General features: G+C 42.6%; 3 protein-coding genes across 5 annotated transcripts in view; 1 reads left to right on the plus strand and 2 right to left on the minus strand.

The window, feature by feature from the left end:
* Positions 1-6,980, minus strand: part of LOC143025489 (uncharacterized) — a 43,359-nt gene extending 36,379 nt beyond the window's left edge. Inside the window, exon 1 of the mRNA XM_076185225.1 lies at positions 6,828-6,980. The gene's annotated coding sequence lies outside the window, so the exon portion shown is untranslated. The remainder of the gene's footprint in view (positions 1-6,827) is intronic.
* The window catches only part of LOC143025491 (serine hydrolase-like protein), a 100,416-nt gene that overhangs the window by 55,814 nt on the left and 19,482 nt on the right, over positions 1-25,120 (plus strand). The window lies entirely within an intron of this gene.
* The window catches only part of LOC143025490 (uncharacterized), a 108,901-nt gene continuing 99,663 nt past the window's right edge, over positions 15,883-25,120 (minus strand). For both annotated transcript variants that reach the window (XM_076185227.1, XM_076185226.1), the window contains exon 6: positions 15,883-24,495. In XM_076185227.1, coding sequence (XP_076041342.1) covers positions 24,220-24,495 — 276 coding nt within the window. In that variant the 3' untranslated portion in view covers positions 15,883-24,219. The remainder of the gene's footprint in view (positions 24,496-25,120) is intronic.

The raw sequence follows: 25,120 nt of genomic DNA on the forward strand, positions 1-25,120 counted from the left end.
TCGACCATCATGACTGTAGATTAGCTCAAGTTGAATAGGAAAAGTCATGGTCATTTCGACCTGAGTCACAGTGAGCGTTGAAATTAATTTTAACATGGTAAAATTCTCGACCATCATGACTGTAGATTAGCTTAAGTTGAATAGGAAAAGTCATGGTCATTTCGATCTGAGTTACAGTGAGCGTTGAAATTAATTTCAACATGGTAAAATTCTTGACCATCATGACTATATATTAGCTTAAGTTGAATAGGAGAAGTCATGTCCATTTCGACATGTTTTTTTTTTTCCAAGGTCAAGGCATTTTATTGATGTAATACCTAGCACTTTGCGCCAACTTAAACTGTACTATTTAAAACCGATTTTCTTCTTCTCATTACACTAAATAATTGTAGTTTCTTTGAACTAATTTATACTAATTTTAACTAACACTAGACTCCCTAAGTCTAAAGTTCTTTTGTGTTTTACTTGGGGGTGGAACATCAGGTAAGTCATCTTTAAACTCAAGCCAAGTGAAGTTGATAAGAGGTTGGCTGTGGCTCATGAGAAGGGCTGGGTTGTGATTTTTTTTTTTTTTTTTTTTTTTTATGCTTAAGAAACCTGGAAGGAGGGTGGTGCCGTGAGGCGTTAGAAGACCATTGAAGCTCGGAGTTATGGGGCTGCCGAGGCCTGATGATCCTCGGGGAGCCACCCTCCGTATCATAAGACACGTCCCCTTGTCCTCCAAGAGGCCCGGGTTCTTACCACGGACGACTTGAGGACGTATGGGGAACGGAGTACGAGTGGAAAAGGTCAAAGTCTACGCCTAGGGCCTGACAAAGAAAGTTATAAGGCGTTAAAGGACCATTATTGGTCGAAGGTATGGGGCTGCCGAGGCCTGATGACCCTCGGGGCGTCACCCTCCGTATCATAGGACACGTCCCCTTGTCCTCCGAGAGGCCCGGATTCTTACCACGGACGACTCGAAGACGTATGGGGAACGGATTACGAGTGGAAAAGGTCAAAGTCTACGCCTAGGGCCTCACAAAGGGAGCCATTAAGGCGTTAGAGGACCATTATTGGTCGGATGTATGGGGCTGCCGAGAGGCCTGATGACCCTCGGGGGCACCCCCTCCGTACCAGAGGACACGTCCCCCTGTCTTCCGAGAGGCCCGGGTTCTTACCGCGGACGACCCGAAGACGTATGGGGAACGGATAACGATCGTATAAGGTCAAAGTCTACGCCTAGGGCCTGACGAAGCAAGCTATGAGGCTGTTAGAGGACCATTGATGACCGGAGGTTTGGGGCTGCCGAGAGACCTGATGACCCTGGGGGGCGCCACACTCCGTACCATAAGACATGTCCCCCTGTCTTCAAAGAGGCCCGGGTTCTTACCACGGACGGCCTGGAGACGGGGATGTATTGCGATCGTATATGGTCAAAGTCTACGTCTAGGGCCTGATACAAACCGTGAGGCAATAGAGGACCGATGATGGTCGGAGGTATGGCGCTGCCGAGAGGCCTGATGACCCTGGGCGGCGCCACACTCCGTACCATAAGACACGTCCCCCCGTCTTCAAAGAGGCCCGGGTTCTTACCACGAACGGCCTGGAGACGGGGACGTATTGCGATCGTATATGGTCAAAGTCTACGTCTAGGGCCTGATACAAACCGTGAGGCAATAGAGGACCGATGATGGTCAGAGGTATGGCGCTGCCGAGAGGCCTGATGACCCTGGGGGGCGCCACACTCCGTACCATAAGACACGTCCCCCCCGTCTTCAAAGAGGCCCGGGTTCTTACCACGAACGGCCTGGAGACGGGGACGTATTGCGATCGTATATGGTCAAAGTCTACGCCTAGGGCCTGATACAAACCGTGAGGCAATAGAGGACCGATGATGGTCGGAGGTATGGCGCTGCCGAGAGGCCTGATGACCCCCGGGGGGGGCGCCACCCTCCGTACCATAAGACACGTCCCCCTGTCTTCCGAGAGGCCCGGGTTCTTACCACGGACGGCCTGAAGACGGGGACGGATTGCGATCGTATATGGTCAAAGTCTACGCCTAGGGCCCGATACAAACCGTGAGGCAATAGAGGACCGATGATGGTCAGAGGTATGGGGCTGCCGAGAGGCCTGATGACCCTGGGGGGGGCGCCACCCTCCGTACCATAAGACACGTCCCCTGTCCTCCGAGAGGACCCGGGTTGTTTACCGGGGACGGCTCGAAGACGGGGACGGATTGTGCTCGTATAAAATCAAAGTCGAAGAATGGGACAAACCAGCAGCCAAGCGGAAAGCGATAAAACTAACAGACGATTAACCAGCAGGAAACGGGACCGCCTGCTCCCATGTGGGCAGCGAGTTAACCACTCCGTCCCGTTTCCGCGATCTAAGTGACGCGACGGCGACGCCCGGCTCGAGCTAGCCGGGTAAGAAGGGAGGGGATAGGGAGGGGGAGGTGGGGTCGTCAATGCGCATGCCTGCACAGAGCCGGGAATTTTAAATTTCCGATGATTTTGGCGGAAAATTCAAACCACACTCAACCTTCGGGAAATGGCCATATGACCAGGAGTGTGGTATGGGATTATCGCTATAGCTTCGCTGTGCAGGTTTCTTTCAGCCGATAACTCCCCTTATCAGGAATTTATGAGCCATGTCCTTGGTCTAACTCCAATAATAATATTGATCATTATAAATGTGATAATGATAATAAGTGTTATAACAATCATAATAAGAATGATTATAATAATACGATTGTTGTGACTGTACAAACCATCGAGTCGTTTCCCCCAACTGTCGCAGTATTCCATTTCTGCACAACGCCTAATTAAACGCAGCCAAGTTGAATGTAGTACGCTCATCCATTGTATCTGAGTCGTTAAGAAAAAAACACCTGTCGCTAAAATCACCCGAATGACACCAAAACAGACATAACGTGGAAGTAGGGCAGACTGTTGGTGAACTTTTTTTTTTTTTTTTTATTATTATCATTTTCAAATCATAAGTTTAATTTCTTTTCCTACTCGGACGCTTCTCGGATTTTTTTTTTTTTTATGATTATGTTAATAATTTCTCTCTGCGCATTTCCTGACGATTACTATTTGGTGGGATGATAAGTAACCATGTGCAATAATGCCATATTAAAGTCAGAGCCCTTACATGCCTAAGTGCCGCCCCGGGTCAAAGTTCTCAAGGACAGACCCCCTTTCCCCCCATCACCACTTCCCACCTCCACCATCCCTTACTGCGAAATAGATTTAGTTTATTCTATCTTTACTTAATGTCCCTATTGCAAAACTCGTCGATTACGGTAAGACAGTCATGACTTCTTTAACCTTTTTTTATTAACATTATTTTGGCAGCTTTGTGGGCGACAAGTCAAGGCTAGAATTGCCGCCCCCGGGCATATACCTTCTCCCCCCTGTGAAGGCCCTAATTACAATATCTTTGTGTAATCAGTGTCTGAGGCTGGTGAGAACAGTGAAAGGGACGTTTTCTTGACAAATTATTTCATTTTAATCAACATTATATCTTATTAGTATACCCTGTTATTTTCACTAAAGATGTTACATTACCTAAATCACCACCCTATCGTTGCGTACGCTTTTCCTTCAAATGAATGAAATTGCTTGGCAAGAGAATAACATCTTAAAAATACCGTTAGGTTTTAAATACTAATAAAAAAGAAAAAATCTGGACAGTGTGAGATGACTTCCTCGGCTTTCATGCAGGAAATAAAACTAGTGAAAACTCGGAGAAATTAGCGAAAATAACTGAAGAAAAAGAATGATTAAGCGTTCATGCTCGTTGCTATTTCAACCTTAAATAATTCACCTGAGTTGCAGTTTATGTCCTTTATTGTATGATTTTACCAACATTACACATATTTCACATGATCATTGGTTCATTCAATAATTTCTTCTTTTTTGTACGAAAAATCACAATATAATCAAGAACGAAAGAGCGTGCACTGGTTCAGTGGTTGGGTCAATAGAAAACGGAAATAGTAAACAGAGGACGGGAAGGGAGAAACGTGGGAGCCCAAAGTTCTTTTTAGGTTTTTACAAAGTCGTTAAATGTCCAAGACAGAACAAGCGTATGTATACATTTTAGGTCTCGATTAAAAAATAAATGAATAAGGAGAAAAAATAATTAAACACACACCACAGCCATTCAATATAAAGAAACTTCACATGCAGCACTTCTCACCATACATAAGGCGGCATGTCCCCAGACAGCCTATGGTGTTACACCAAAACTAGAAGACCATACAGGGCACACATTAACACACGTGTGGATGTTTAAAATAATTAATAGATTAGATGAAAAAATAAAGAACAGATAACTCCTTGACAATTAATTACTGCAGCTATCCCCTCCCCCACCACATGATATATCCAGGTATGAACAGATTACCCAAAATACTGCAAGGGTGGCGGAAAATATGCATCAATATGGCACTTGTATATGATTAACTTCACGGTAAATTATATTTCAAGATGTGATATGATCCTCCCGGCTTCAATCCCAACTATATATGTTTATATATATATATTCATATATATATATATATATATATATATATATATATATATATATATATATGTTGAGACATTCTGACAGGTTGACGTAAGCGGAGTAGGAAACACAGGAGTCTTAGTCTTGAGTTTATTCCTGACTAGTTTCGCAGGTATGCTTTTTCAAAGCATACCTGCGAAACTAGTCAGGAATAAACTCAAGACTAAGACTCCTGTGTTTCCTACTTCGCTTACGTCAACCTGTCAGAATGTCTCTCTCTCTCTATATATATATATATATGTGTGTGTGTGTGTGTGTGTGTGTGTTTACCAGGTGGCTCATAGTTACAGTTTCCTTCACTCCTGCAGAGGTTAAGAAGAAACTTGTCTTCACTCACCACTTGGTTGAAAAAACATCTTAAAGTTGATATATTACAGTATATGCTTACGTGTATGTGACTACATGTCATTAGGGGACGAGGTAGGGAGGGATGGAGAGAGGGAGGAAGGGAGAGAGGGAGGGAGGGGAGAATTCTAGTCAACAAAGAACCACACAAAACTACAAACACTGAGTCAGAGGAGAATGTAGGTCATGAGCGTCACACGTATTGAAGTCTGAGAATCTCAAAGGGATGATGACTTCACACAGGAAAAAATGTCGACGGATTTTTTGCTTGTGTGAAGGTCACTTCGCCGTATTTTACATTTAACATTTGAAGTGACACATTTTTGTATAAGATAATTTTCATTTAAATTCTGATGGAGAATCCTCACTGACCGTTAACAGTTCCTCTTGCAACAGAAAATCATGAGTCCTGGGTGGAAAGTATCACTTCCGGACCTCCACTTCCTGTCCTCCCGTTGGTGGACGAAACTTAGCAGGAGGTTATGGAGGTGAAGTCACCCTCCATGGAGGCAGCCTGCCCTCCATAGTGACGCACCTCTAAATAAAAGAAAAAAAAAATCAAGTGAATCTCGTCACGGTCGATCCTGTCAATCTAACCGTCTCGGTTTAACGGAAATTAACATTTAAGCTCGTAACAGCAAAGCCCTGGTAACCTCGTTATAGTTCTCTGATCTTGCTCATGGATCGTAGACGCACCAGTTTGTCATCAATTTTCTTACAAGACTGATTTGATGATGTCACGTGACGAAGATGACGTCACATGATGGTGACATCACGTGACGATGAAGGTGACCTGATGAAGTGTTACCGGCTGGCCGGTATTCACCTTGGTCTTTGGATCACGTGCTGGGCTCGTGATCGACAGCTATTTCCCTCGCGAAAGAGAGCTCAGAGCTCGTATGACCAATATATGGGTAATGTGTGACCTTACGAACACACACACACCCAACTCCCCGCCCACGAGAGTTGGAGTAACGACTCGAAACGCAGCGATACTGAAATTATTTCAGCCCTAGGCAGCGAGGGAGTTCCCTAGCCAGATCCAGACAACAAAATATATAGATATCTTGGGTGACTTATGGGCCAATTCGGTGGCTGTTGCCGGTTACTTAGGGGTTGTGAGTCTCTTACAAGAGAGACTCGCGGGAATGGATTGAACTGGCAAACAACTCTGATTCAAAATTGTTAGCCAGTGGAATAGACTGCCTCAAAATCTTCGGTCGTCTCGGCCATCTGCTCTGGCGTGGCGAAGGGCAAATATTTTGTGTGCATTCGCGCCTTAAAAAAAAAAAAAAAAAAAAAATCAGAAAATTCTGACTGCCTCTCACGTGTTCCAGAATACACACGTGTGAACGTGTGTGTTTGTTGCGTGATTGTGTACCTGAAGTTTTACATAAAATGGTAGTACCCATTGCATGTTTTATTTTTTATTATCATTATTGTTATTATCATTATTATTTATACGGTTTGAAACCTCATCTGAATCCTAGGAGTGCTAGGGAGTGACGACACCTGTATGTGACAATGCACATTGTAGGTCAAGGATCGGCAACCCCTGGCACGTGTGCCAATCTTGGCACGTGGCAGGGTTGACTCATTCATGCAGGTATTTATGAAAACTTCAAATAAAAATACATTCAATGATATGTGGATTGCTGTGGTCTTTCTATACCCTTAAAAGCCTTTATTCAAATATCTTAATTTATCTATAGCTGTTTTCTCTTATTCTTCGTATTTTGTTTTTGTAATTCAGGTCACCAGGCATGTGCGTATTCAAATACCATCTACCCCATTTTCCCATGTGATTTAATTTTTTCTTATACACAGATTTTTTCGACTATGTTCTGCAACTTAGAAAAATAACAAAGCCGGGATAATTGTATTTTGCAAAAGTTTGCATTCTTTAACAAAACAAGAACACTCACGCCTCAGCCAAATGGTGCTGTGCAAGCGATGTGACGTCAAGTCGCCACGACAGCCGCTGGTTGATTCCACCCCTCACCACTGCACCGTACTAACTAAAGCTATTCCAGTACCGCGGTCAGCGACTCCACCCACCTTCCCTCAACGAACCTGTGCGGTATGTCCACGCGCGCGTATTTCAGAAAACATAAAATAAAACATGCTATGCTGTACGTTGTAAGTCTCGCCTCTGTACCTGCACATGAGGAGAGACTAATACACAAGAATAATTCTTGTTGTTGTTGTTGTCGTTCCTTTATTGTATGATTTTTACCAACATTACACATATTTCACATGATCTTGTAGAACAGGGTGTCATGGGCGTGAACAAAGAATTTTCGCAAATTTGCGAGGTGTGAAAGTTTGAGTTCTTTCTACCACATCAATATTTTCGTTTTTCAGGTAGGCTACTATTAGACTTCCTGAAGCTTATTCTTGGGAATGTAGACAATGAAATGCGTTTCAAAGGCCTTGAGAATATTGAAGTACTCTTTGATGCTCTTCGTCTCTCACAAACGTAACGAAACGACGGGCGAGAACAAGCTTGTGGTGTCCAACCACTGTGCAAGCCAGTCTTGGGACTTTGGAACGGTTTCATCTTTCTCATGAGTCGTTGAAGCTTCCCTCTCATAGCCTAAGCTGGTTATTCAACATCACACACCAGTTACAAATATATATATATTTTCAAATAGCTTAAAAAAAGGGGGGGGAGGGGTCCAATTGTCCTCCCCCACCCCCACCCAGAAACCCACGATAGATGTAACTGTAATTTGATTGAAATAATTTGTAATTAGGTAATATAAAATTTTAAAGTATCATATTACACCAAAAGGAATGATGGGACAGCTCTGCCCTCTAGTGGGATTTATTGAATTGTCACGTAACACATAATATGTGGACAACTTCAACAATACATTTTTGTATGTTTTTTTACTTCTTTCCTGAATCAATAATTTTTTCTAACAAATTCAATACCAATCACATTAGTATGCTATGCAAAATAATACATACACACATATACCAAGGCTTTTTCCCCCTTACAAGGGAGGTAGCCAAAAAGGAAAAGGCATAAAATCATTCCCACCCATTCCATCCCTAAATACACTCCACTCCACCCTCCCTCTCATCTTAGCACCTCCTGGATGACGGGTCATCCCTGCACCCTGTCCACTGCCCTGGGTCAGAGGCAGTGTCGCAAGGCACAGCAAGGCCGCTTCATTAAATCGGCGACCCCCCCCTCTCCGTCTTCCCATGCAGAAAAGAAGAAGACAGGGAGAAATCCCTTTGGGCTGCGTCAAATTTTGCTCACACATACTACCTCATTCCCCATCCTCCCACCCATTCCACCTCATACATCGCATCACCCATATACAACCATTCTCCATTCACCCATCTTCTGTCCTCTCCCGTCCTTCCTCAACAGACATTCCCCTCTCCCCCAAAGCCCCCTTCACCCCATCCATCCATCTCATCCTAGGACGTCCCCTTATGTTCACTCCCTCCACATCTGCCTTCCATACCTCTTTTACTAGTCTTTCTTCACTCATTCTTTCCATGTGTCCAAACCATCCTAATACTCTTTCATCAACCCTATCTCCCAACTCCCTTTCCACCCCTGTTCTCCTCCTCACCTCCTCATTTCTCAATCTATCTAGCCTAGTAACCCTAATCATACTTCTCAGACACCTCATCTCAAACACATTCAAACTCCTTCTCTCTTCCTCTCTTATGTTCCATGTTTCTACCCCATACAGTGCTGTTGGCACAATCACTCCTTCATACAGTCTCCTCTTAGCATCCATTCCCAAATGTCTATTCCTCATTACACATTTTAATCCACCAAGGTATTTACTCGCTTCTCTCAATCTACATTCTACCTCCACCTCCACTCCACCTTTTCCTGCCACATTTGCACCCAAGTATCTAAAATTATCCACTTCCTCCAGTCACTCTCCCTTAATGCTCACTTCCAGTCTGCTGCCACTTTCACCCCTTGTACATCTCATCACCTTACTTTTACCCACATTTCAGCTTTCTTCTTTCACACACTCTCCCGAACTCTGTCATCAACTTCCTCAATCCCTCCTCCGATCCTGCCACAAGCGCAGTGTCGTCCGCAAACAACAGCTGGCTCACCTCCCACTTTTCTCCATTTTCTTTAACCATCTCCAATCCCTGACCCACCACCCTTGCATTTACCTCTTGCACTACCCCATCCATGTATAAATTGAACAGCCAGGGCGACATAACGCATCCTTGACAAAGTCCCACCTTAACCTTGAACCATTCAATCTCTCCATTTCTAATCCTGACACATGCTCTACTACTCTCATAAAAACTCTTGACAGCTCCTAGAAGCTTTCCTCCTATCCCATATATCTGCAAAACCTCCCACAGTGCCTTCCTGTCTACCCTGTCATAAGCCTTTTCCAGATCCATAAAAGCCCAAAAAACATCCTTCCCCTTTCCTATAGCTTTCTCACATGTGTGCCTTACCACAAAAATCTGATCTACACAACCTCTACCCATCCTAAATCCACACTGTTCCTCACCAATTTTAATTACAGATTTGTGAAGATTTCTCAATATCTACTATGTCTAAAATGAGAGTGGTGGCTGTGAACATAAGGAAACAGAATGAAAACCATATTAAGAGAATAAAACTTTATGTACAACCTATAGTAAAGGACTAAATGTACTGTTTCATATATGTTACCCAAAAATAAAATCTATATCAAACCACACATATGAAGGAAATAAAATAACAGTTTTGAACTGGATAAATGAAAAAAATGTATTGTAAAGCAACATAAATTCAGTTTTAGAAGTTAAGCCTCCTTTCCTTTCCTGCCATATTTCTTTCACCCCTTTGGGAGAGTTATGTAATGAGGAACCAATGATAGGTTCCTGATTATGGGTCCTGTAAAACAGACAGCAAGTCTTCAAAACCTATGAACATTCTCACCTACACTTAGAGGTAAAACGCCAAGGAAGTAGCACTCATTCCCAAGACTGGGCCCATGATGCTTATCAAGACAAATTGTTTTTATTATACCTTGTGGTGGGGGAAAAGAATACTGCCACCCAGTAATTCCACTTGGATCATAAGAGGCGAGAAGAAAGGGACGGGGATTGGGACTAGGTATCCTTCTCCTTGTAGCCCCACAGGGGACATTCCTAAAAGAAAAAGTAAAGGCATAAGAGGGTCTGGGAGTTTTCCGACCAGCACCCTAAGGTTTGGGTCTTTTAATGTGTGTGGATGTGGTACAGATGAGAGTAAAAGGGAAGAGATAGGTAGTATGTTTGTGAGAAGAAAGATGGATGTATTGGCTTTGAGTGAAACTAAGTTGAAAGGGAAGGGTGAGTGTAAGTGGGAGGTTATCAGGAGTGAAGAGAGGGCGAGGGAAAGAAAGGGGTGGCTATTCTAGTAAGTGAAGAGATAGGTAAACGTGTAGTAGAGTGGAAGGAGGTTTCCTCAAGGATAATGTGGATGAAGGTGAAACTGGGGAAGGAGATGTGGGTCTTTGTAAGTGCATATGGGCCTGGCAGTGAGAAGAGTGTAGAAGAAAGGGAGGCTTTTTGGATAGATTTAAATGACTTCATAGAGGGATTAGGGAGAAATGTCAATGTAATAGTACTGGGAGACCTTAATGCTAGGGTAGGAAATGGTCCAATTGATGGAGTGGTTGGGAAATGCGGAGTTCCAGGAAAGAATCGTAGTGGGGAGTTGGTGGAAATGTGTCTTGAAAGAGACTTGATGATAGCAAATACAGTGTTTTGGAAGAAAGTCAAGCATAAGTACACGTGGGAGAGGGTGGTGGATGGGTGGTGGATAGAGCGTTAATGGATTATGTAGTGGTAAATAGGATTATGATAGGAAGAGTTAAGGATGTACATGTGCTAAGGGGAGAGGGTGGGGGAATATCAGATCATTTTTTGGTGGAAGGTAAGTTGAGAGTGGAGGATAGATGGAGAAAGAGGAAAGGGACAAAAGGTAGGGAGGTGCTTAGAGTGAACTCTTTAAAGGAAAAGGAAAAGGAGGAGTACAAGAAGAAGCTGAAGGAGGAGTGGGAGGGAGTGAAGGAGAGAGTAGAGCTAGGTGTGGAGGAGGAATGGGGATGGTTCAAGGAGGGAGTCACAAAATGTGCAAAGATGGTGTGTGGAACAAGAAGGACAGGAGGAATTAGAAGGAAGGGTAGTGAATGGTGGGATGAGGAAACAAAGAAGGTTCTAGAAAAGAAGAAGCAAGCTTTCACAGATTGGTTACAAAATAGGACGAGGGAGTCATATGAGAGGTACAAAGAAAAGAAAAGAGAAGTAAAGCAAAAGGTAAAGGAGGCAAAGAGGAGAGCAGATGTGAAATGGGGTAAGAGTATGACAGAAAATTTTGAAAGTAATAAAAAGATGTTTTGGAAAGAAATTAAGAGAGGAAGAGGAGGCGAATCAAGTAGAGAAGAAAAGGTAAAAGGTGCAGATGGAGAGATGATAATGGAAGAGAGGGCAGTAAGGGGAAGATGGGCAGAATATTTTAGGGAGTTGCTAAATGTGAAGGAGGATAGGGAGGGGAAGATAGTTGCAGTGGGAAAGGCTAAGAAAATGACCGTGATGAGTGAGGAAAATGGAGGAGAAATAAGGAAGGATGAAGTGAAGGCAGTTGTTAAGATGATGAAAGCAGGTAAGGCACCTGGTCTGGATGGATGCCATGCAGAATGTCTAAAAAAAGGAGGTACAGTGATGGTGGACTGGCTGGTGAGGTTATTTAATGTTTGCTGGAGAGAGGGTAGAGTGCCGGAGGACTGGAGGAGTGCCTGTATAGTTCCACTTTACAAGGGAAAAGGGGACAAGTGTGAATGTAGTAGTTTCAGAGGGATTAGCTTGTTAAGTGTAGTTGGGAAGGCTTATGGGAGGATCTTGATTGAGAGGATTAGGAGAGGAATAGAGGGAGTAATTGGTGAGGAACAATGTGGATTTAGGAAGGGTAGAGGTTGTGTAGATCAGATCTTTGTGGTAAGACAAATATGTGAGAAAGCTATAGGAAAGGGGAAGGATGTTTTTTTGGCTTTTATGGATCTGGAAAAGGCTTACGATAGGGTAGACAGAAAGGTACTGTGAGAGGTTATGCAGATATGGGATAGGAGGAAAGCTCCTAGGAGCTATCAAGAGTTTTTATGAGTGTAGTAGAGCATGTGTCAGGATTAGAAATGGAGAGAGTGAGTGGTTCGAGGTAAAGGTGGGACTTTGTCAAGGATGTGTTATGTCGCCCTGGCTGTTCATCTTATACATGGATGGGGTAGTGTGAGAAGTAAATGCAAGGGTTGTGGGTCAGGGATTGGAGATGGTTAAAGAAAAGGGAGAAAAGTGGGAGGTGAGCCAGCTGTTGTTTGCGGACAACACTGCGCTTGTGGCAGGATCGGAGGAGGGATTGAGGAAGTTGGCGACAGAGTTTGGGAGAGTATGTGATAGAAGAAAGCTAAAGATAAATGTGGGTAAAAGTAAGGTGATGAGATGTACAAGGGGTGAAAGTGGCAGTAGACTGGAAGTGAGCATTAAGGGAGAGCGACTGGAGGAAGTGGATAGTTTTAGATACTTGGGTGCAAATGTGGCAGGAAAAGGTGGAGTGAAGGTGGAGGTAGAATGTAGATAGAGAGAAGCGAGTAAATGCCTTGGTGGATTAAAAAGTGTAATGAGGAATAGACATTTGGGAATGGATGCTAAGAGGAGACTGTATGAAGGAGTGATTGTGCCAACAGCACTGTATGGGGCAGAAACGTGGAACATAAGAGAGGAAGAGAGAAGGAGTTTGAATGTGTTTGAGATGAAGTGTCTGAGAAGTGAGAAATGAGGAGGTGAGGAGGAGAATGGGGGTGGAAAGGGAGTTGGGAGATAGGGTTGATGAAAGAGTATTAGGATGGTTTGGACACATGGAAAGAATGAGTGAAGAAAGACTAGTAAAAGAGGTATGGAAGGCAGATGTGGAGGGAGTGAACATGAGGGGACGTCCTAGGATGAGGTGCATGGATGGGGTGAAGGGGGCTTTGGGAAAGAGGGGAATGTCTGTTGAGGAAGGACGGGAGAGGACAGAAGACAGGGGTGAATGGAGAATGGTTGTATATAGATGATGTTGTGATGCATGAGGTGGAATGGGTGGGGGGATGGGGGGTAAGGTAGTATGTGTGAGCAAAATTTGACGCAGCCCAAAGGGATTTCTCCCCGTCTTCTCCCTTATGCATGGGGGGACGGAGAGGAAGGGTCGCCAATTTAATGAAGGGCCTTGCTGTGGATGTGCTGTGTCTTGCGACACTGCCTCTGACCCAGGGCAGTGGACAAGGTGCAGGGATGACCCGTCATCCAGGAGGTGCTAAGATAAGAGGGAGGGTGGAGGGGTGTGGAGTGTATTCAGGGATGGAATGAGTGGGAATTATTTTATGCCTTTTCCTTTTTGGCTACCTCCCTTGTAAGGGGGAAAAACCTTGGTATATGTATGTATATATGAAGAGCTGACAACCAATTACTACTCCCCCTTCTCCAAGTATTTTCAGCTGGTGACATAAAAACTGTCCCACACTATCACAACATGGACTATAGTCCACAGTTTCTTCCCAGAGATATCTATGGGAAGGCCCAAGGACCGTTGCCAGCTATTGTGGATCAGTACATTTCCAGTCAGCAAAACTTGAGGGAACAATCTTATTGTTACTGATGACACATTATGAAAAGTTGAGGAAGATGGATAAAGACAACACAGGTTTAGGTCCAAGTTTAATCCTGACTAGTTTTGCACCAAAGGAAGAAGATTAGTGTGAAATTAGTCAGGAATAAATTTGGATTCACACTCAAGTCTTCTTTATCCAACTTCATTATTATAAAATTTTAGTGGCAAAAGTCACTTTGACAAGTTTCAGTGCCCCCAACCAACAATGGTGTTGCATAATGGACAACTCCAAGCTCTTTTCACATCTCTAATAGATATGTTCAAAGTTTAAGTTATTATTTCACAGGGCTACAAGCAACACAAGAAGAAAAAATTAAATGTACTGATGTAAAACCTGATGAACACTCTTACAGTACTATTCAAAAATGTTAAGAAAAAAAATTCAGTAATTACAGTAAGTTAAAAATCTTCAGTAATTACAATGAATAATTTTAACAGTTCAGTACTTACAGTAATATTCAACACTTTTTCCACTATACTACTGCAGCAACTGCATAGTCCTAATTTTGAAGTACACAATAAATAACTTCACTTTAAGTGAAGGTGAAACTGGGAAGGGAGATAAAGGTTTTTGTAAGTGCATATGGGCCTGGTAGTGAGAGGAGTGTACAGGAAAGGGAGGCTTTTTGGATAGACTTAAATGAGTGCATAAAGGGTTTAGGGAGAAACATCAATGTAGGGAGACCTTAACCCCTTCCATACGGTGCCGCACACGTAGGCGTCATGGACTTAGATCTCGGTGGCAGCAGCCAATGCCAGCCGTACGACGTGTCGTAATAATACTCGCATCATAAGATATAGTCACCGCTTATATTGATCGTTCTCTCTCTTCACCCGTGAATTCTGATAACCATAGAAAATGCGATTACAAAAGAATTAGAAAGAATGTCATTATGGAGGGGCGACTACAATATATATAATCAAGACGCCGATATGGCAGCCTCGCGAATACACTCGCTCCCCATGACGCCTACGTGTGCGGCACCGTATGGAAGGGGTTAATGCTAGGGTAGGAAAGGAACCAATAGATGGAGTGATTGGGAAGTGTGGAGTTCCAGGAAAAAATTGTAGTGGAGACGATGGTGGAGATGTGTCTAGAGAGTTGATGATAGCAAATACAGTGTTAAGGAAGAAAGTCATGGGAGAGGGTGGTGGATGGAAGGGTGGTAGATAGGGTGTGGATGGACTATATAGTGGTAACCAGAACAGTAGGAAGAGTTAAGGATGTACATGTTCTAAGGTGAGAGACTGGGGGAATATCAGATAATTTTTTGGTGAAAGGTAAGTTGAAAGTGGAGGATAGATGGAGAAAGAGGAAAAGGACAGAAGTTATGGAGGTGCTTCAAGTAAATTGCTTAAATGAGAAAGAAAAGGAGTACATGAAGAAGTTAAGAGAGGAGTGGGAGGGAGTGAAAGACAGAGTAGAACTAGGAGTGGAGGAGGAATGGGGATGGTTCAAGGAGGGAGTCACAAGATGTGCAAAGATGGTGTGTGGAACAAGGAGGATGGGAGGAAATGAAGAATGGTAGCAAGTGGTGGGATGAGGAAGCAAAGAAAGTTGTAGAAGAGAAGAATCGAGCATTCACAGATTGGTTACAAAATAGGATGAGAGAATCATATGAGAGGTACAAAGAAAAGAGAAGAGAAGTAAAGCATAAGATAAAGGAGGCAAAGAGGAGAACAGATGTGAAATGGGGTAATATTATGGCAGAATTTTTTGGAAAAAAAAAAAATATATATACATATATATATATATATATATATATATATATATATATATATATATATATATATATATTAAGAAATTAAGAGAGGAAGAGTAGGCAAATCAAATAGAGAAGAAAAGGTAAAAAGTGCAAATGGAGAGATAATAATAGAAGAGATGGCAACAAGAGGAAGATGGGCAGATTATTTTAGGGAGTTGCTAAATGTGAAAGATGATAGGGAGGGAAAGGTAGTTGTGGTGGATAGCAAGCACTGAAAAAATGACAGTGATGAGTGAGGAAAATGAAAGAGAAATAAGGAAAAATTATGTGAAGGCAGCTGTTAACCCATTCAACTCCGATGACAAGATGTCTTGTCATTTGGTCAAATAAAACAAAAAATCATAATAAAACAACAAAATGTTTGATGATCAAACAGCACCAGAAAAATATGACGTCATCAGTCCTCCTCGAGGAGGACTGACGACGTCATATTTTTCTGGTGCTGTTTGATCATCAAACATTTTGTTGTTTTATTATGATTTTTTGTTTTATTTGACCAAATGACAAGACATCTTGTCATCGGAGTTGAATGGGTTAAGATGATGAGAGCAGGTCAGGCACATGGGTTGGATGGGTGTCATGCAGAATGTCTATAAAAAGGAGGTACAGTGATGGTGGACTGGCTGGTGAGGTTATTTAATGTTTGTTTAAGAGAGGGTAGAGTAGCGGAGGACTAGAGGAGTGCCTGTATAGTTCTGCTTTACAAGGGAAAAGGGGACAAGTGAGAGTGTAGTAATTTTAATGGGATCAGCTTGTTAAATGTAGCTGGGATGGCTTATGGGAGGGTTTTGATTGAGAGGATTAGGAGAGGAACACAGGGAGTAATTGGTGAGGAACAGTGTGGGTTTAGGACAGGTAGGGGTTGTGGAGATCTGATCTTTGTGGTAAGACAGATATGTGAGAAAGCTATAGGAAAAGGTTAGGATGTTTTTTGGGCCTTCATGGATTTGGAAAAGGCTTATGACAGGGAAGACAGGAGGGTACTGTGGGAAGTATTGCAGATAGATGGGACAGGAGGAAAGCTGTTAAGGGGGTACGCGACACCTGGGGGGGGTGAATTTGGTCAAGATATGGCATTTTTCAAAACTGTGTTCAAAATGTTCGTATACCATTTAGAAATAAATCCCAACAAATAATTTTCCAGCCGCGGACAATTTAAAGGTCTTGGGTGAGGTTTAAAGGGACAGAGTTAAAGGCGCAACCCACACTGGAGAGAGGCGTGCCATTTAGGACCTTCAGGCGCATCGAATAACGTTGAAATTTGATTGAATTTACGCTCGCCCAGTGCTTCAATGGCTAGTACGATGGTGGAGGGGAAGGGAGGAAGGTGGAGGGAGAAGTTTTGCCAACTTTGAGCGAAGCTAAGCATCAGTTACTGGCTAGCTCTGAAAGGAAAAGTGTGCATGTCTCATGAGCTCTCATTGCAATCAATTACTTTAGCTAGTACATATTACTCTTTAGTACAGTCATCATGGGTAGCAAAAAGAACAAAAGAACATCCACAATGACAAAAAACAGCAGTTAAAGATGGCAAGCAGTCAAAGACGACTAGCCAAGACCTCACCACCTCTCACTCCACCACCGCCCTCACCTGCACCTCTGTGACAGTGACAGAGGTAAAGGACAACATTAGACTAAACAATTCAAAGAGGAAGATTAAATCCAAAGAAGAAAGCAAGAGGAAAAAGATCAAGGCTATACAGGAAGAAGAGAGAAAGAAGAGAGAAGAAGGGACATCATATGATGCTGGAGGGGGTGCCCTACCAACATAGATTGGTGAGGGGAATCTGATGAGGAAAGAGAAGGTGCCCACTGCTGGAAAATAAACCTCTTTCCAATGATTTCGATACCCTGAAGACCCCCAGCAGTGAGGTTTCATATGAAGAAACCGCCAAAGGTGCAAAAAAGCAAATTATATGATGGTGTCGTCTGTGCAACGTCACTACTGTGATATACTTATACTTTAGTTTTTCAGTATTTAAAGTACTTATAATTAACATATGTTGATGATTTTTACTGTACTTACTCATTATATAATAAGAATTAAGCCATGAAAAAATCAGTCAAATTGGTGAAACTATAAGCAGGGTACAGATATATTTATATTTCAAGTTGCCATATCTCCGTTCGATATTTTTTTTACTTTTTTTTAATCATAAAAAATCTAAAATACATCAGATTTAGATGAAACTTACAGGGAATATTACTTTTAGTAACTGCTAGGGCAGATCGTTCGAATATTTTGAATAGGATGAAAGAGTTCGGAGTAATAATGGAAACAAGACCAAAAAAAAATTATTTTTCATGATTTTTGCAGGACATTAAAATTGAAATGCCTGTATGCAAAAGTATAAAGGAAATTGTTCAATTACTCAATGACCGGCCCTAGGTGTGCCTACTGACTAATCATAGCCAAAATATAAAACAAATTGGTCCACGTATTATGGTGCTGTGCACATTTAAATGTCGCTACTGGTATACGTACATGTGTACATGTGTACATACATCATTCTGTTTCACCTAAAATGTAAACTTATGTTAGAATCAGAAATGGAGAGAGTGAGTGGTTTGAGGTAAAGGTAGGACTTCACCAGGGATGTGTCATTTTGCCTTGGCTGTTCAATTTATACATGGATGGAGTGGTACAAGAGGTAAATGCAAGGGTAATGGATTGGGGTTTGGAGATGGTTAACAGAAATGGAGAAAAGTGGGAGATAAGCCAGTTGTTGTTTTCTGATGACAATGCACTTGTGGTAGGATCAGAGGAGGGGTTAAAGAAATTAGTGACATATTTTGGGAAGGTGTGCAAAAGAAGAAATTTGAAGATAAATGTGAGTAAATTTAAGGTAATGAGATGTACAAGGGGAGAAAGTGGCAGCAGATTGGAAGTAAGTATTAACCTCTTCACTCTGGGGCACATCGCACGTCTGGCAGCATTAGCTGCCCGACGTGCGATGTTGCGTCATAATAATCGCATTATAAAAAATAAAGTCAGTGCTCAATCGTTCTTTCTCTTTCACCCGTGTATTTTGATAACCATAGAAAATTGATGAAGCCAGTTTAGAGAGAATGGAAATTACGTATGTATGATTACAGTAAATATAATCAAGATGGCGATATCAGCATCATCGAGTACCCACTTGCTCCTCATGCCGCCTACGTAGGCGTCACCATATGGAAGTGGTTAAGGAAGAGAGACTGGAGGAAGTGGATAGTTTTAGATACTTGGGTGTGAATGTGGTGGGAAAGGGAGGAGTGGGGATGGAGGTAGAATGTAGACTGAGAGAAGCAAGTAAATACCTTGGGGGATTAGAAAGTGTAATGAGAAATAGATATTTGGGAATGGATGTTAAGAGGAGGTTGTATGAAGGAGTGATTGTGCTGACAGCACTGTAAGTATTAACCTCTTCACTCTGGGGCACATCGCACGTCTGGCAGCATTAGCTGCCCGACGTGCGATGTTGCGTCATAATAATCGCATTATAAAAAATAAAGTCAGTGCTCAATCGTTCTTTCTCTTTCACCCGTGTATTTTGATAACCATAGAAAATTGATGAAGCCAGTTTAGAGAGAATGGAAATTACGTATGTATGACTACAGTAAATATAATCAAGATGGCGATATCAGCATCATCAACTACCCACTTGCTCCTCATGCCGCCTACGTAGGCGTCACCATATGGAAGTGGTTAAGGAAGAGAGACTGGAGGAAGTGGATAGTTTTAGATACTTGGGTGTGAATGTGGTGGGAAAGGGAGGAGTGGGGATGGAGGTAGAATGTAGACTGAGAGAAGCAAGTAAATACCTTGGGGGATTAGAAAGTGTAATGAGAAATAGATATTTGGGAATGGATGTTAAGAGGAGGTTGTATGAAGGAGTGATTGTGCTGACAGCACTGTATGGGGCAGAAACATGGAACAAAAGAGGAAGAGAGAAGGAGTTTGAATATGTTTGAGATGAGGTGCCTGAGGAGTAAGATAGGGGTTACTAGGCTGGATAATGTGAGAAACAAGGAGGTGAGGAGACCAGGAGTGGAAAGGGAGTTGAGAGATAGGGTTGATGAAAGAGTATTGGGATGGTTTGGACACATGGAACGAATGAGTGAAGAAAGATTAGTAAAAGAGGTGTGGGAGGCAGAGGTAGGAGTGAACATGAGGGGGTGACCAAGGATGAGATGGATGGATGGGGTAAAAGGGGCATTGGGAAAGAGGGGAATGCCTGCCGAGGAAGAAAAGAAGACAGATTATGGGGTGAATGGAGAATAGTTATGCATGGATGCTGCTGCAATGTATGAAAGGGAGTGGGTGGGGGATGGGGGGATGGGGGTGAGGGAGTATGTGTGAAAAAATAATTTGATGCAGCCTGAAGGGATTTCTCCCTGTCTCCTCTTTTTCTGCATGAGGGGACAGAGAGGAGGGATCGCTGATTTAATGAAGCAGACTTGCTATGGATGTGCTGTGTCTTATGACACTGCTTCTGACCCAGGGCAGTGGGCGAGATGCAGGGATGACCCGTCATCCAGGAGGAGCCAAGATAACAGGGAGGGAGGGGGGTGAATGGGAGTGGAGTATGTGGGGATGGAATGAGTGGAAGTGGATTTCATGCCTTTGTTTTTTGGTTACCTCCTTTGTAAGAGGGAAAAAGCCTTTGTTATATACTGTATATATATATATATATATACTGTATATATATAATTTCACTTAAGTGCTGGTTAAGGCTTTCTTACATATAATATTCTATACATATTCTACCATATCCATTCTACATCCAAAAATTTGATCAACACCATGAGAATAAAAATTTCCTAAGTTCTATTCCGTGATTCTGTCACTATAAAAATATACACTATATTGTACCTCTGCAATGGTGGCATAATTGGAAGCATGTTGTTCCCAGATTCCCTTAGTTATGGGTTTGAATTCCACACTTCTCTCCAATTCCCAGCAGTAACTGTTACCTGCCCCAACCGTCCACATGCATAGGGCAAAGATGATGGCTTCAGCCACAGCTAGACACCTCCTGGCATATGCTCCTTACCTTATTATTATAATGTGGTTTGAGCACATGGAAAGAATGAGTTAAAAAAGAATAGCAAAAGAGGTGTGGAAGGCAGAGGTGGATAGAGTGCACTTGAGGTGACAACCAAGGAAGAGAGGGATGGATGGGGTGAATGGGGCTTTGATTGATTGATTGATTTATGGAGTTTTTGGCTTGAGGGCCAAGCGCCAGAGCTGAATGGGGCTTTGAGCTAATGGGGAATGTCTGTTGAGAAGGGAAGGGAGAAAGATGGGGATATGTTTGAGTGGAGAATGATTGTGTATGGATGATACAGTAGAAATTCAGTTTTCAAATTTCTCACAAATCAGTTCTTGATCAGAAAAACTTCAGAATTTTTTTACTCCAGTAGTCAACCAAAATATCAATTTTTGACCAACCTGAACAGAGAAAAATGGAAAATGGGGTAAAATTCAAGGTTTTGTGGAAAAATATCACCCTGATAAAGCTGTATCCAGCAGATCAATAAACTTGTTTTGGTCCATGACCAAACCTGTTCTGGAACAGTTTTCTGGAACAGATTATGGCTGAGAACCAAGGATGCAGCCTGAAGGGATTTCTCTCTGTCTTCTCTATTTTCCACATGAAAGGATGAGGAGGGAGGGTCGCTGTATAAGTGAAGTTGCCCTGCTGTGGATGTACTATGTCTTGCTGCACTGCTCCTGACCTGGGCAATGGGCACGGAACAAGGGATAGGGATGACCCTTCATCCACAAGGAGCTAAGACAAAAGAAAAATGGGTGACAGGAGAGAGTGGGATGGGGAGTAGGGTAGGTGCATGCCTTGGCTGGCTACTTCCCTTATATGGAAGAAGTCTATTGATATAAAGATAGATAGCATTATAGTGCAATAGTGGCTTTCAACTATCCCTGGACCCTTCCACAGATCTCTATAAGAAGAAAATTTTGAATGTTGGTGTGGGACTGTTTCTATGTCACTGGCTTAACATTAGTAGATTAACAGGAGCAACTCCCAATTGCTAGCCCTTATGCAAAAAAATGGAGGGAATACAGTTGAAGTTGAAAAAGAGAGATATCGTGGGCCTGGTCCAGAGACAACTGTCAACCCTGCATCTCCAGATAGAGGCGAGTGTTACTAGGTTTTGAATATGACCAGCAGGGAGAAGATTCTCTGATGTCTGCCTTGCAGGACAACCATTTGCAGGTACCTTATATCCTCAGTGGTATTATATATACATATAATTTCAATTAAGTACAGGTTTTCAAACATGCTCTATTCCATGAGCATTCACACAACTGTAGTCATGCCACTGATCAAATAACATGATTTACCATGGGATAAATGTCTTTTAAGTACTAGTCCATGATTTCATCATTGTAAAAATATACAACATATTGTACCCATTATACACGAGTCCATGATGAAAGAAGCCTAATCTGTATTTAGTTTGTTTGACTAATACATACATACATACATATACCAAGGCTTTTTCCCCCTTACTAGGGAGGTAGCCAAAAAGGGAAAGGCATAAAATCATTTCCACCCATTCCATCCCTGAATACACTCCACACCCCTCCACCCTCCCTCTTATCTGAGCACCTCCTGGATGACGGGTCATCCCTGCACCTTGTCCACTGCCCTGGGTCAGAAGCAGTGTCGCAAGACACAGCACATCCACAGCAAGGCCGCTTCATTAAATCGGCGACCCCTCCTCTCCGTCCCCCCATTGCATAAAAGGAGAGGACGGGGAGAAATCCCTTTGGGCTGCGTCAACTTTTGCTCACACATACTACCTCACCCCCCACCCCCCTGCCCATTCCACCTCATGCAATCACAACATCATCCATATACAACCATTCTCCATTCACCCCTGTCTTCTGTCCTCTCCCGTCCTTCCTCAACAGACATTCCCCTCTTCCCCAAAGCCCCCTTCACCCCATCCATCCACCTCATCCTAGGACATCCCCTTATGTTCACTCCCTCCACATCTGCCTTCCATACCTCTTTTACTAGTCTTTCTTCACTCATTCTTTCCATGTGTCCAAACCATCCTAATATTCTTTCATCAACCCTATCTCCCAGCTCCTTTTCCACCCCTGTTCTCCTCCTCATTTCTCACTCTATTTAGCCTAGTAACCCCCATCATACTTCTCAGACACCTCATCTCAAACACATTCAAACTCCTTCTCTCTTTTTCTCTTATGTTCCATGTTTCTGCCCCATACAGTGCTGTTGGCACAATCACTCCTTCATACAGTCTCCTCTTAGCATCCATTCCCAAATGTCTATTCCTCATTACACTCTTCAATTCACCAAGGCATTTACTCGCTTCTCTCAATCTACATTCTACCTCCACCTTCACTCCACCTTTTCCTGCCACATTTGCACCCAAGTATCAAAAACTATCCACTTCCTCCAGTCGCTCTCCCTTAATGCTCACTTCCAGTCTACTGCCACTTTCACCCCTTGTGCATCTCATCACCTTACTTTTACCCACATTTATCTTCAGCTTTCTTCTATCACATACTCTCAAAAAACTCTGCCACCAACTTCCTTAATCCCTCCGATCCTGCCACAAGCACAGTGTCGTCCACAAACAACAACTGGCTCACCTCCCACTTTTCTCCATTTTCTTTAACCATCTCCAATCCCTTGCCCACTACCCTTGCATTTACCTCTCGCACTACCCCATCCATGTATAAGTTGAACAGCCAGGGCGACATAACGCATCCTTGACGAAGTCCCACCTTTACCTCGAACCACTCACTCTCTCCATTTCTAATCCTGACACAAGCTCTACTACTCTCATAAAAACTCTTGACAGCTCCTAGAAGCTTTCCTCCTATCCCATATATCTGCATAACCTCCCACAGTGCCTTTCTGTCTACCCTATCATAAGCCTTTTCCAGATCCATAAAAGCCCAAAAAACATCCTTCCCCTTTCCTATAGCTTTCTCACATATCTGTCTTACCACAAAGATCTGATCTACACAACTTCTACCCATCCTAAATCCACACTGTTCCTCACCAATTACTCCTTCTGTTCCTCTCCTAATCCTCTCAATCAAGATCCTCCCATAAGCCTTCCCAACTACACTTAACCTCTTCAGTACAGCCCTTAAATCTCACGGGCAGCAGCCGCTGCCAGCCGTACGACGTGTTGTAATAATACTCGCATCATAAAATATAGTCACCGCTTATATCGATCGTTCTCTCTTTCACCCGTGAATTTTGATAACCATAGAAAATGTGATTAAAGACAGTTTAGAGAGTATGTAAAAATGCAGGGGCAACTACAATAAATATAATCAAGACGCCGATATGGCAGCCTCGCGTATCCACTTGCTCCTTATGCCGCCTACGCATGCGGCACCGTATGGAAGGGGTTAACAACCTAATCCCTCTGAAACTACTACATTCACACTTGTCCCCTTTTCCCTTGTAAAGTGGAACTATACAGGCACTCCTCCAGTCCTCCGGCACTCTACCCTCTCTCCAGCAAACATTGAATAACCTCACCAACCAGTCCACCATCACTGTACCTCCCTTTTTCAGACATTCTGCATGGCATCCATCCAGACCAGGTTTCTTACCTGCTTTCATCATCTTAACAACTGCCTTCACCTCATCCTTCCTTATTTCTCCTCACTCATCACTCTCATTTTCTTCACATTTCCCACTGCAGCTATCTTTCCTTCCCTATCCTCCTTCACATTTAGCAACTCCATAAAATATTCTGCCCATCTTCCCCTTACTGCCTTCTCTTTATTTAGTTTGTTTGACTAATGATGGTACTAAATGAATTATGTTCTCCAGTAATAATTTTTCTGCAGAAAACTTTAATGACTAAGGGAGACGGAAATCAGAAATTTTTGCTATACCTCTGCATCACTTCCTGTATATGCATTGCTGTATTACTAACACTGTCACACTTGTCACCTTTCAATAACTTCTCTTTTTCTTTTGTCCCCTTTTCCTCCAAATCTTTCTCTTCTTCTATACAAAGCAAGATTTGATTAAGGTGAAGATGTGAGGAAGTGTTGGGCTTATTGGAGTCCACATGAGTGAATGTGATCTCAAAGGCTTTGTCATGGAAACCTTGACTCAACTTATAATCAATATCAGTTGCATTCTTCACCTGGAAATAGGTAAAATAAAATTATTAATTTCTACATTATACAGTAAATCATAGCATATATACTTATCAACCAAATGGATGCAAAATTTGACTCATGAAACAGATATTTTGCAGAAAAGTATACTCTTTTATCCAGTTACAATTTCCCTCCCAGGGGAGGTCCTGCAAAATGGTCACTGGCAAGACTGTCTTCCCACTGCTCATCTTTAAAACCTATCAACATCCTCACTATGTGGATTTGCAGCCCCAAATGGTTAGCACTTAGTCTCCAAACTGGGCCCCCAAGATATCTTTCTATCATTTCTGACTATTCAACCCCCATATATACACTTCTTTCACAAAATCTCTTCATTGAGTGACTTATCAGTGGTCATGGGTAGTTTCCTGTGGGCTGCTGGTCTCATGTGAGAGAACAAGAAATTGAATGACTATTCCTCATTTTGTGTTGTTTCTCTCCTCAAAAATTACTCTAAGATACTTAATTTTCTGTACTTGTTTCAACTATGTGTCATTAATAGAGATATTGCAAGGCTTTTAACATCCATCACCTCCAATTTCTCTTTATTGATTCCCATTTTAATCAAGATTTCACTCCACATTCTCATACATCCTGCAGCTCTAAACA

This window comes from Oratosquilla oratoria, chromosome 5 (genome assembly GCF_046742065.1).
Source record: "Oratosquilla oratoria isolate Oo_2021 chromosome 5, ASM4674206v1, whole genome shotgun sequence".
In the NCBI taxonomy this organism is placed as follows: Eukaryota; Metazoa; Arthropoda; class Malacostraca; order Stomatopoda; family Squillidae; genus Oratosquilla; species Oratosquilla oratoria.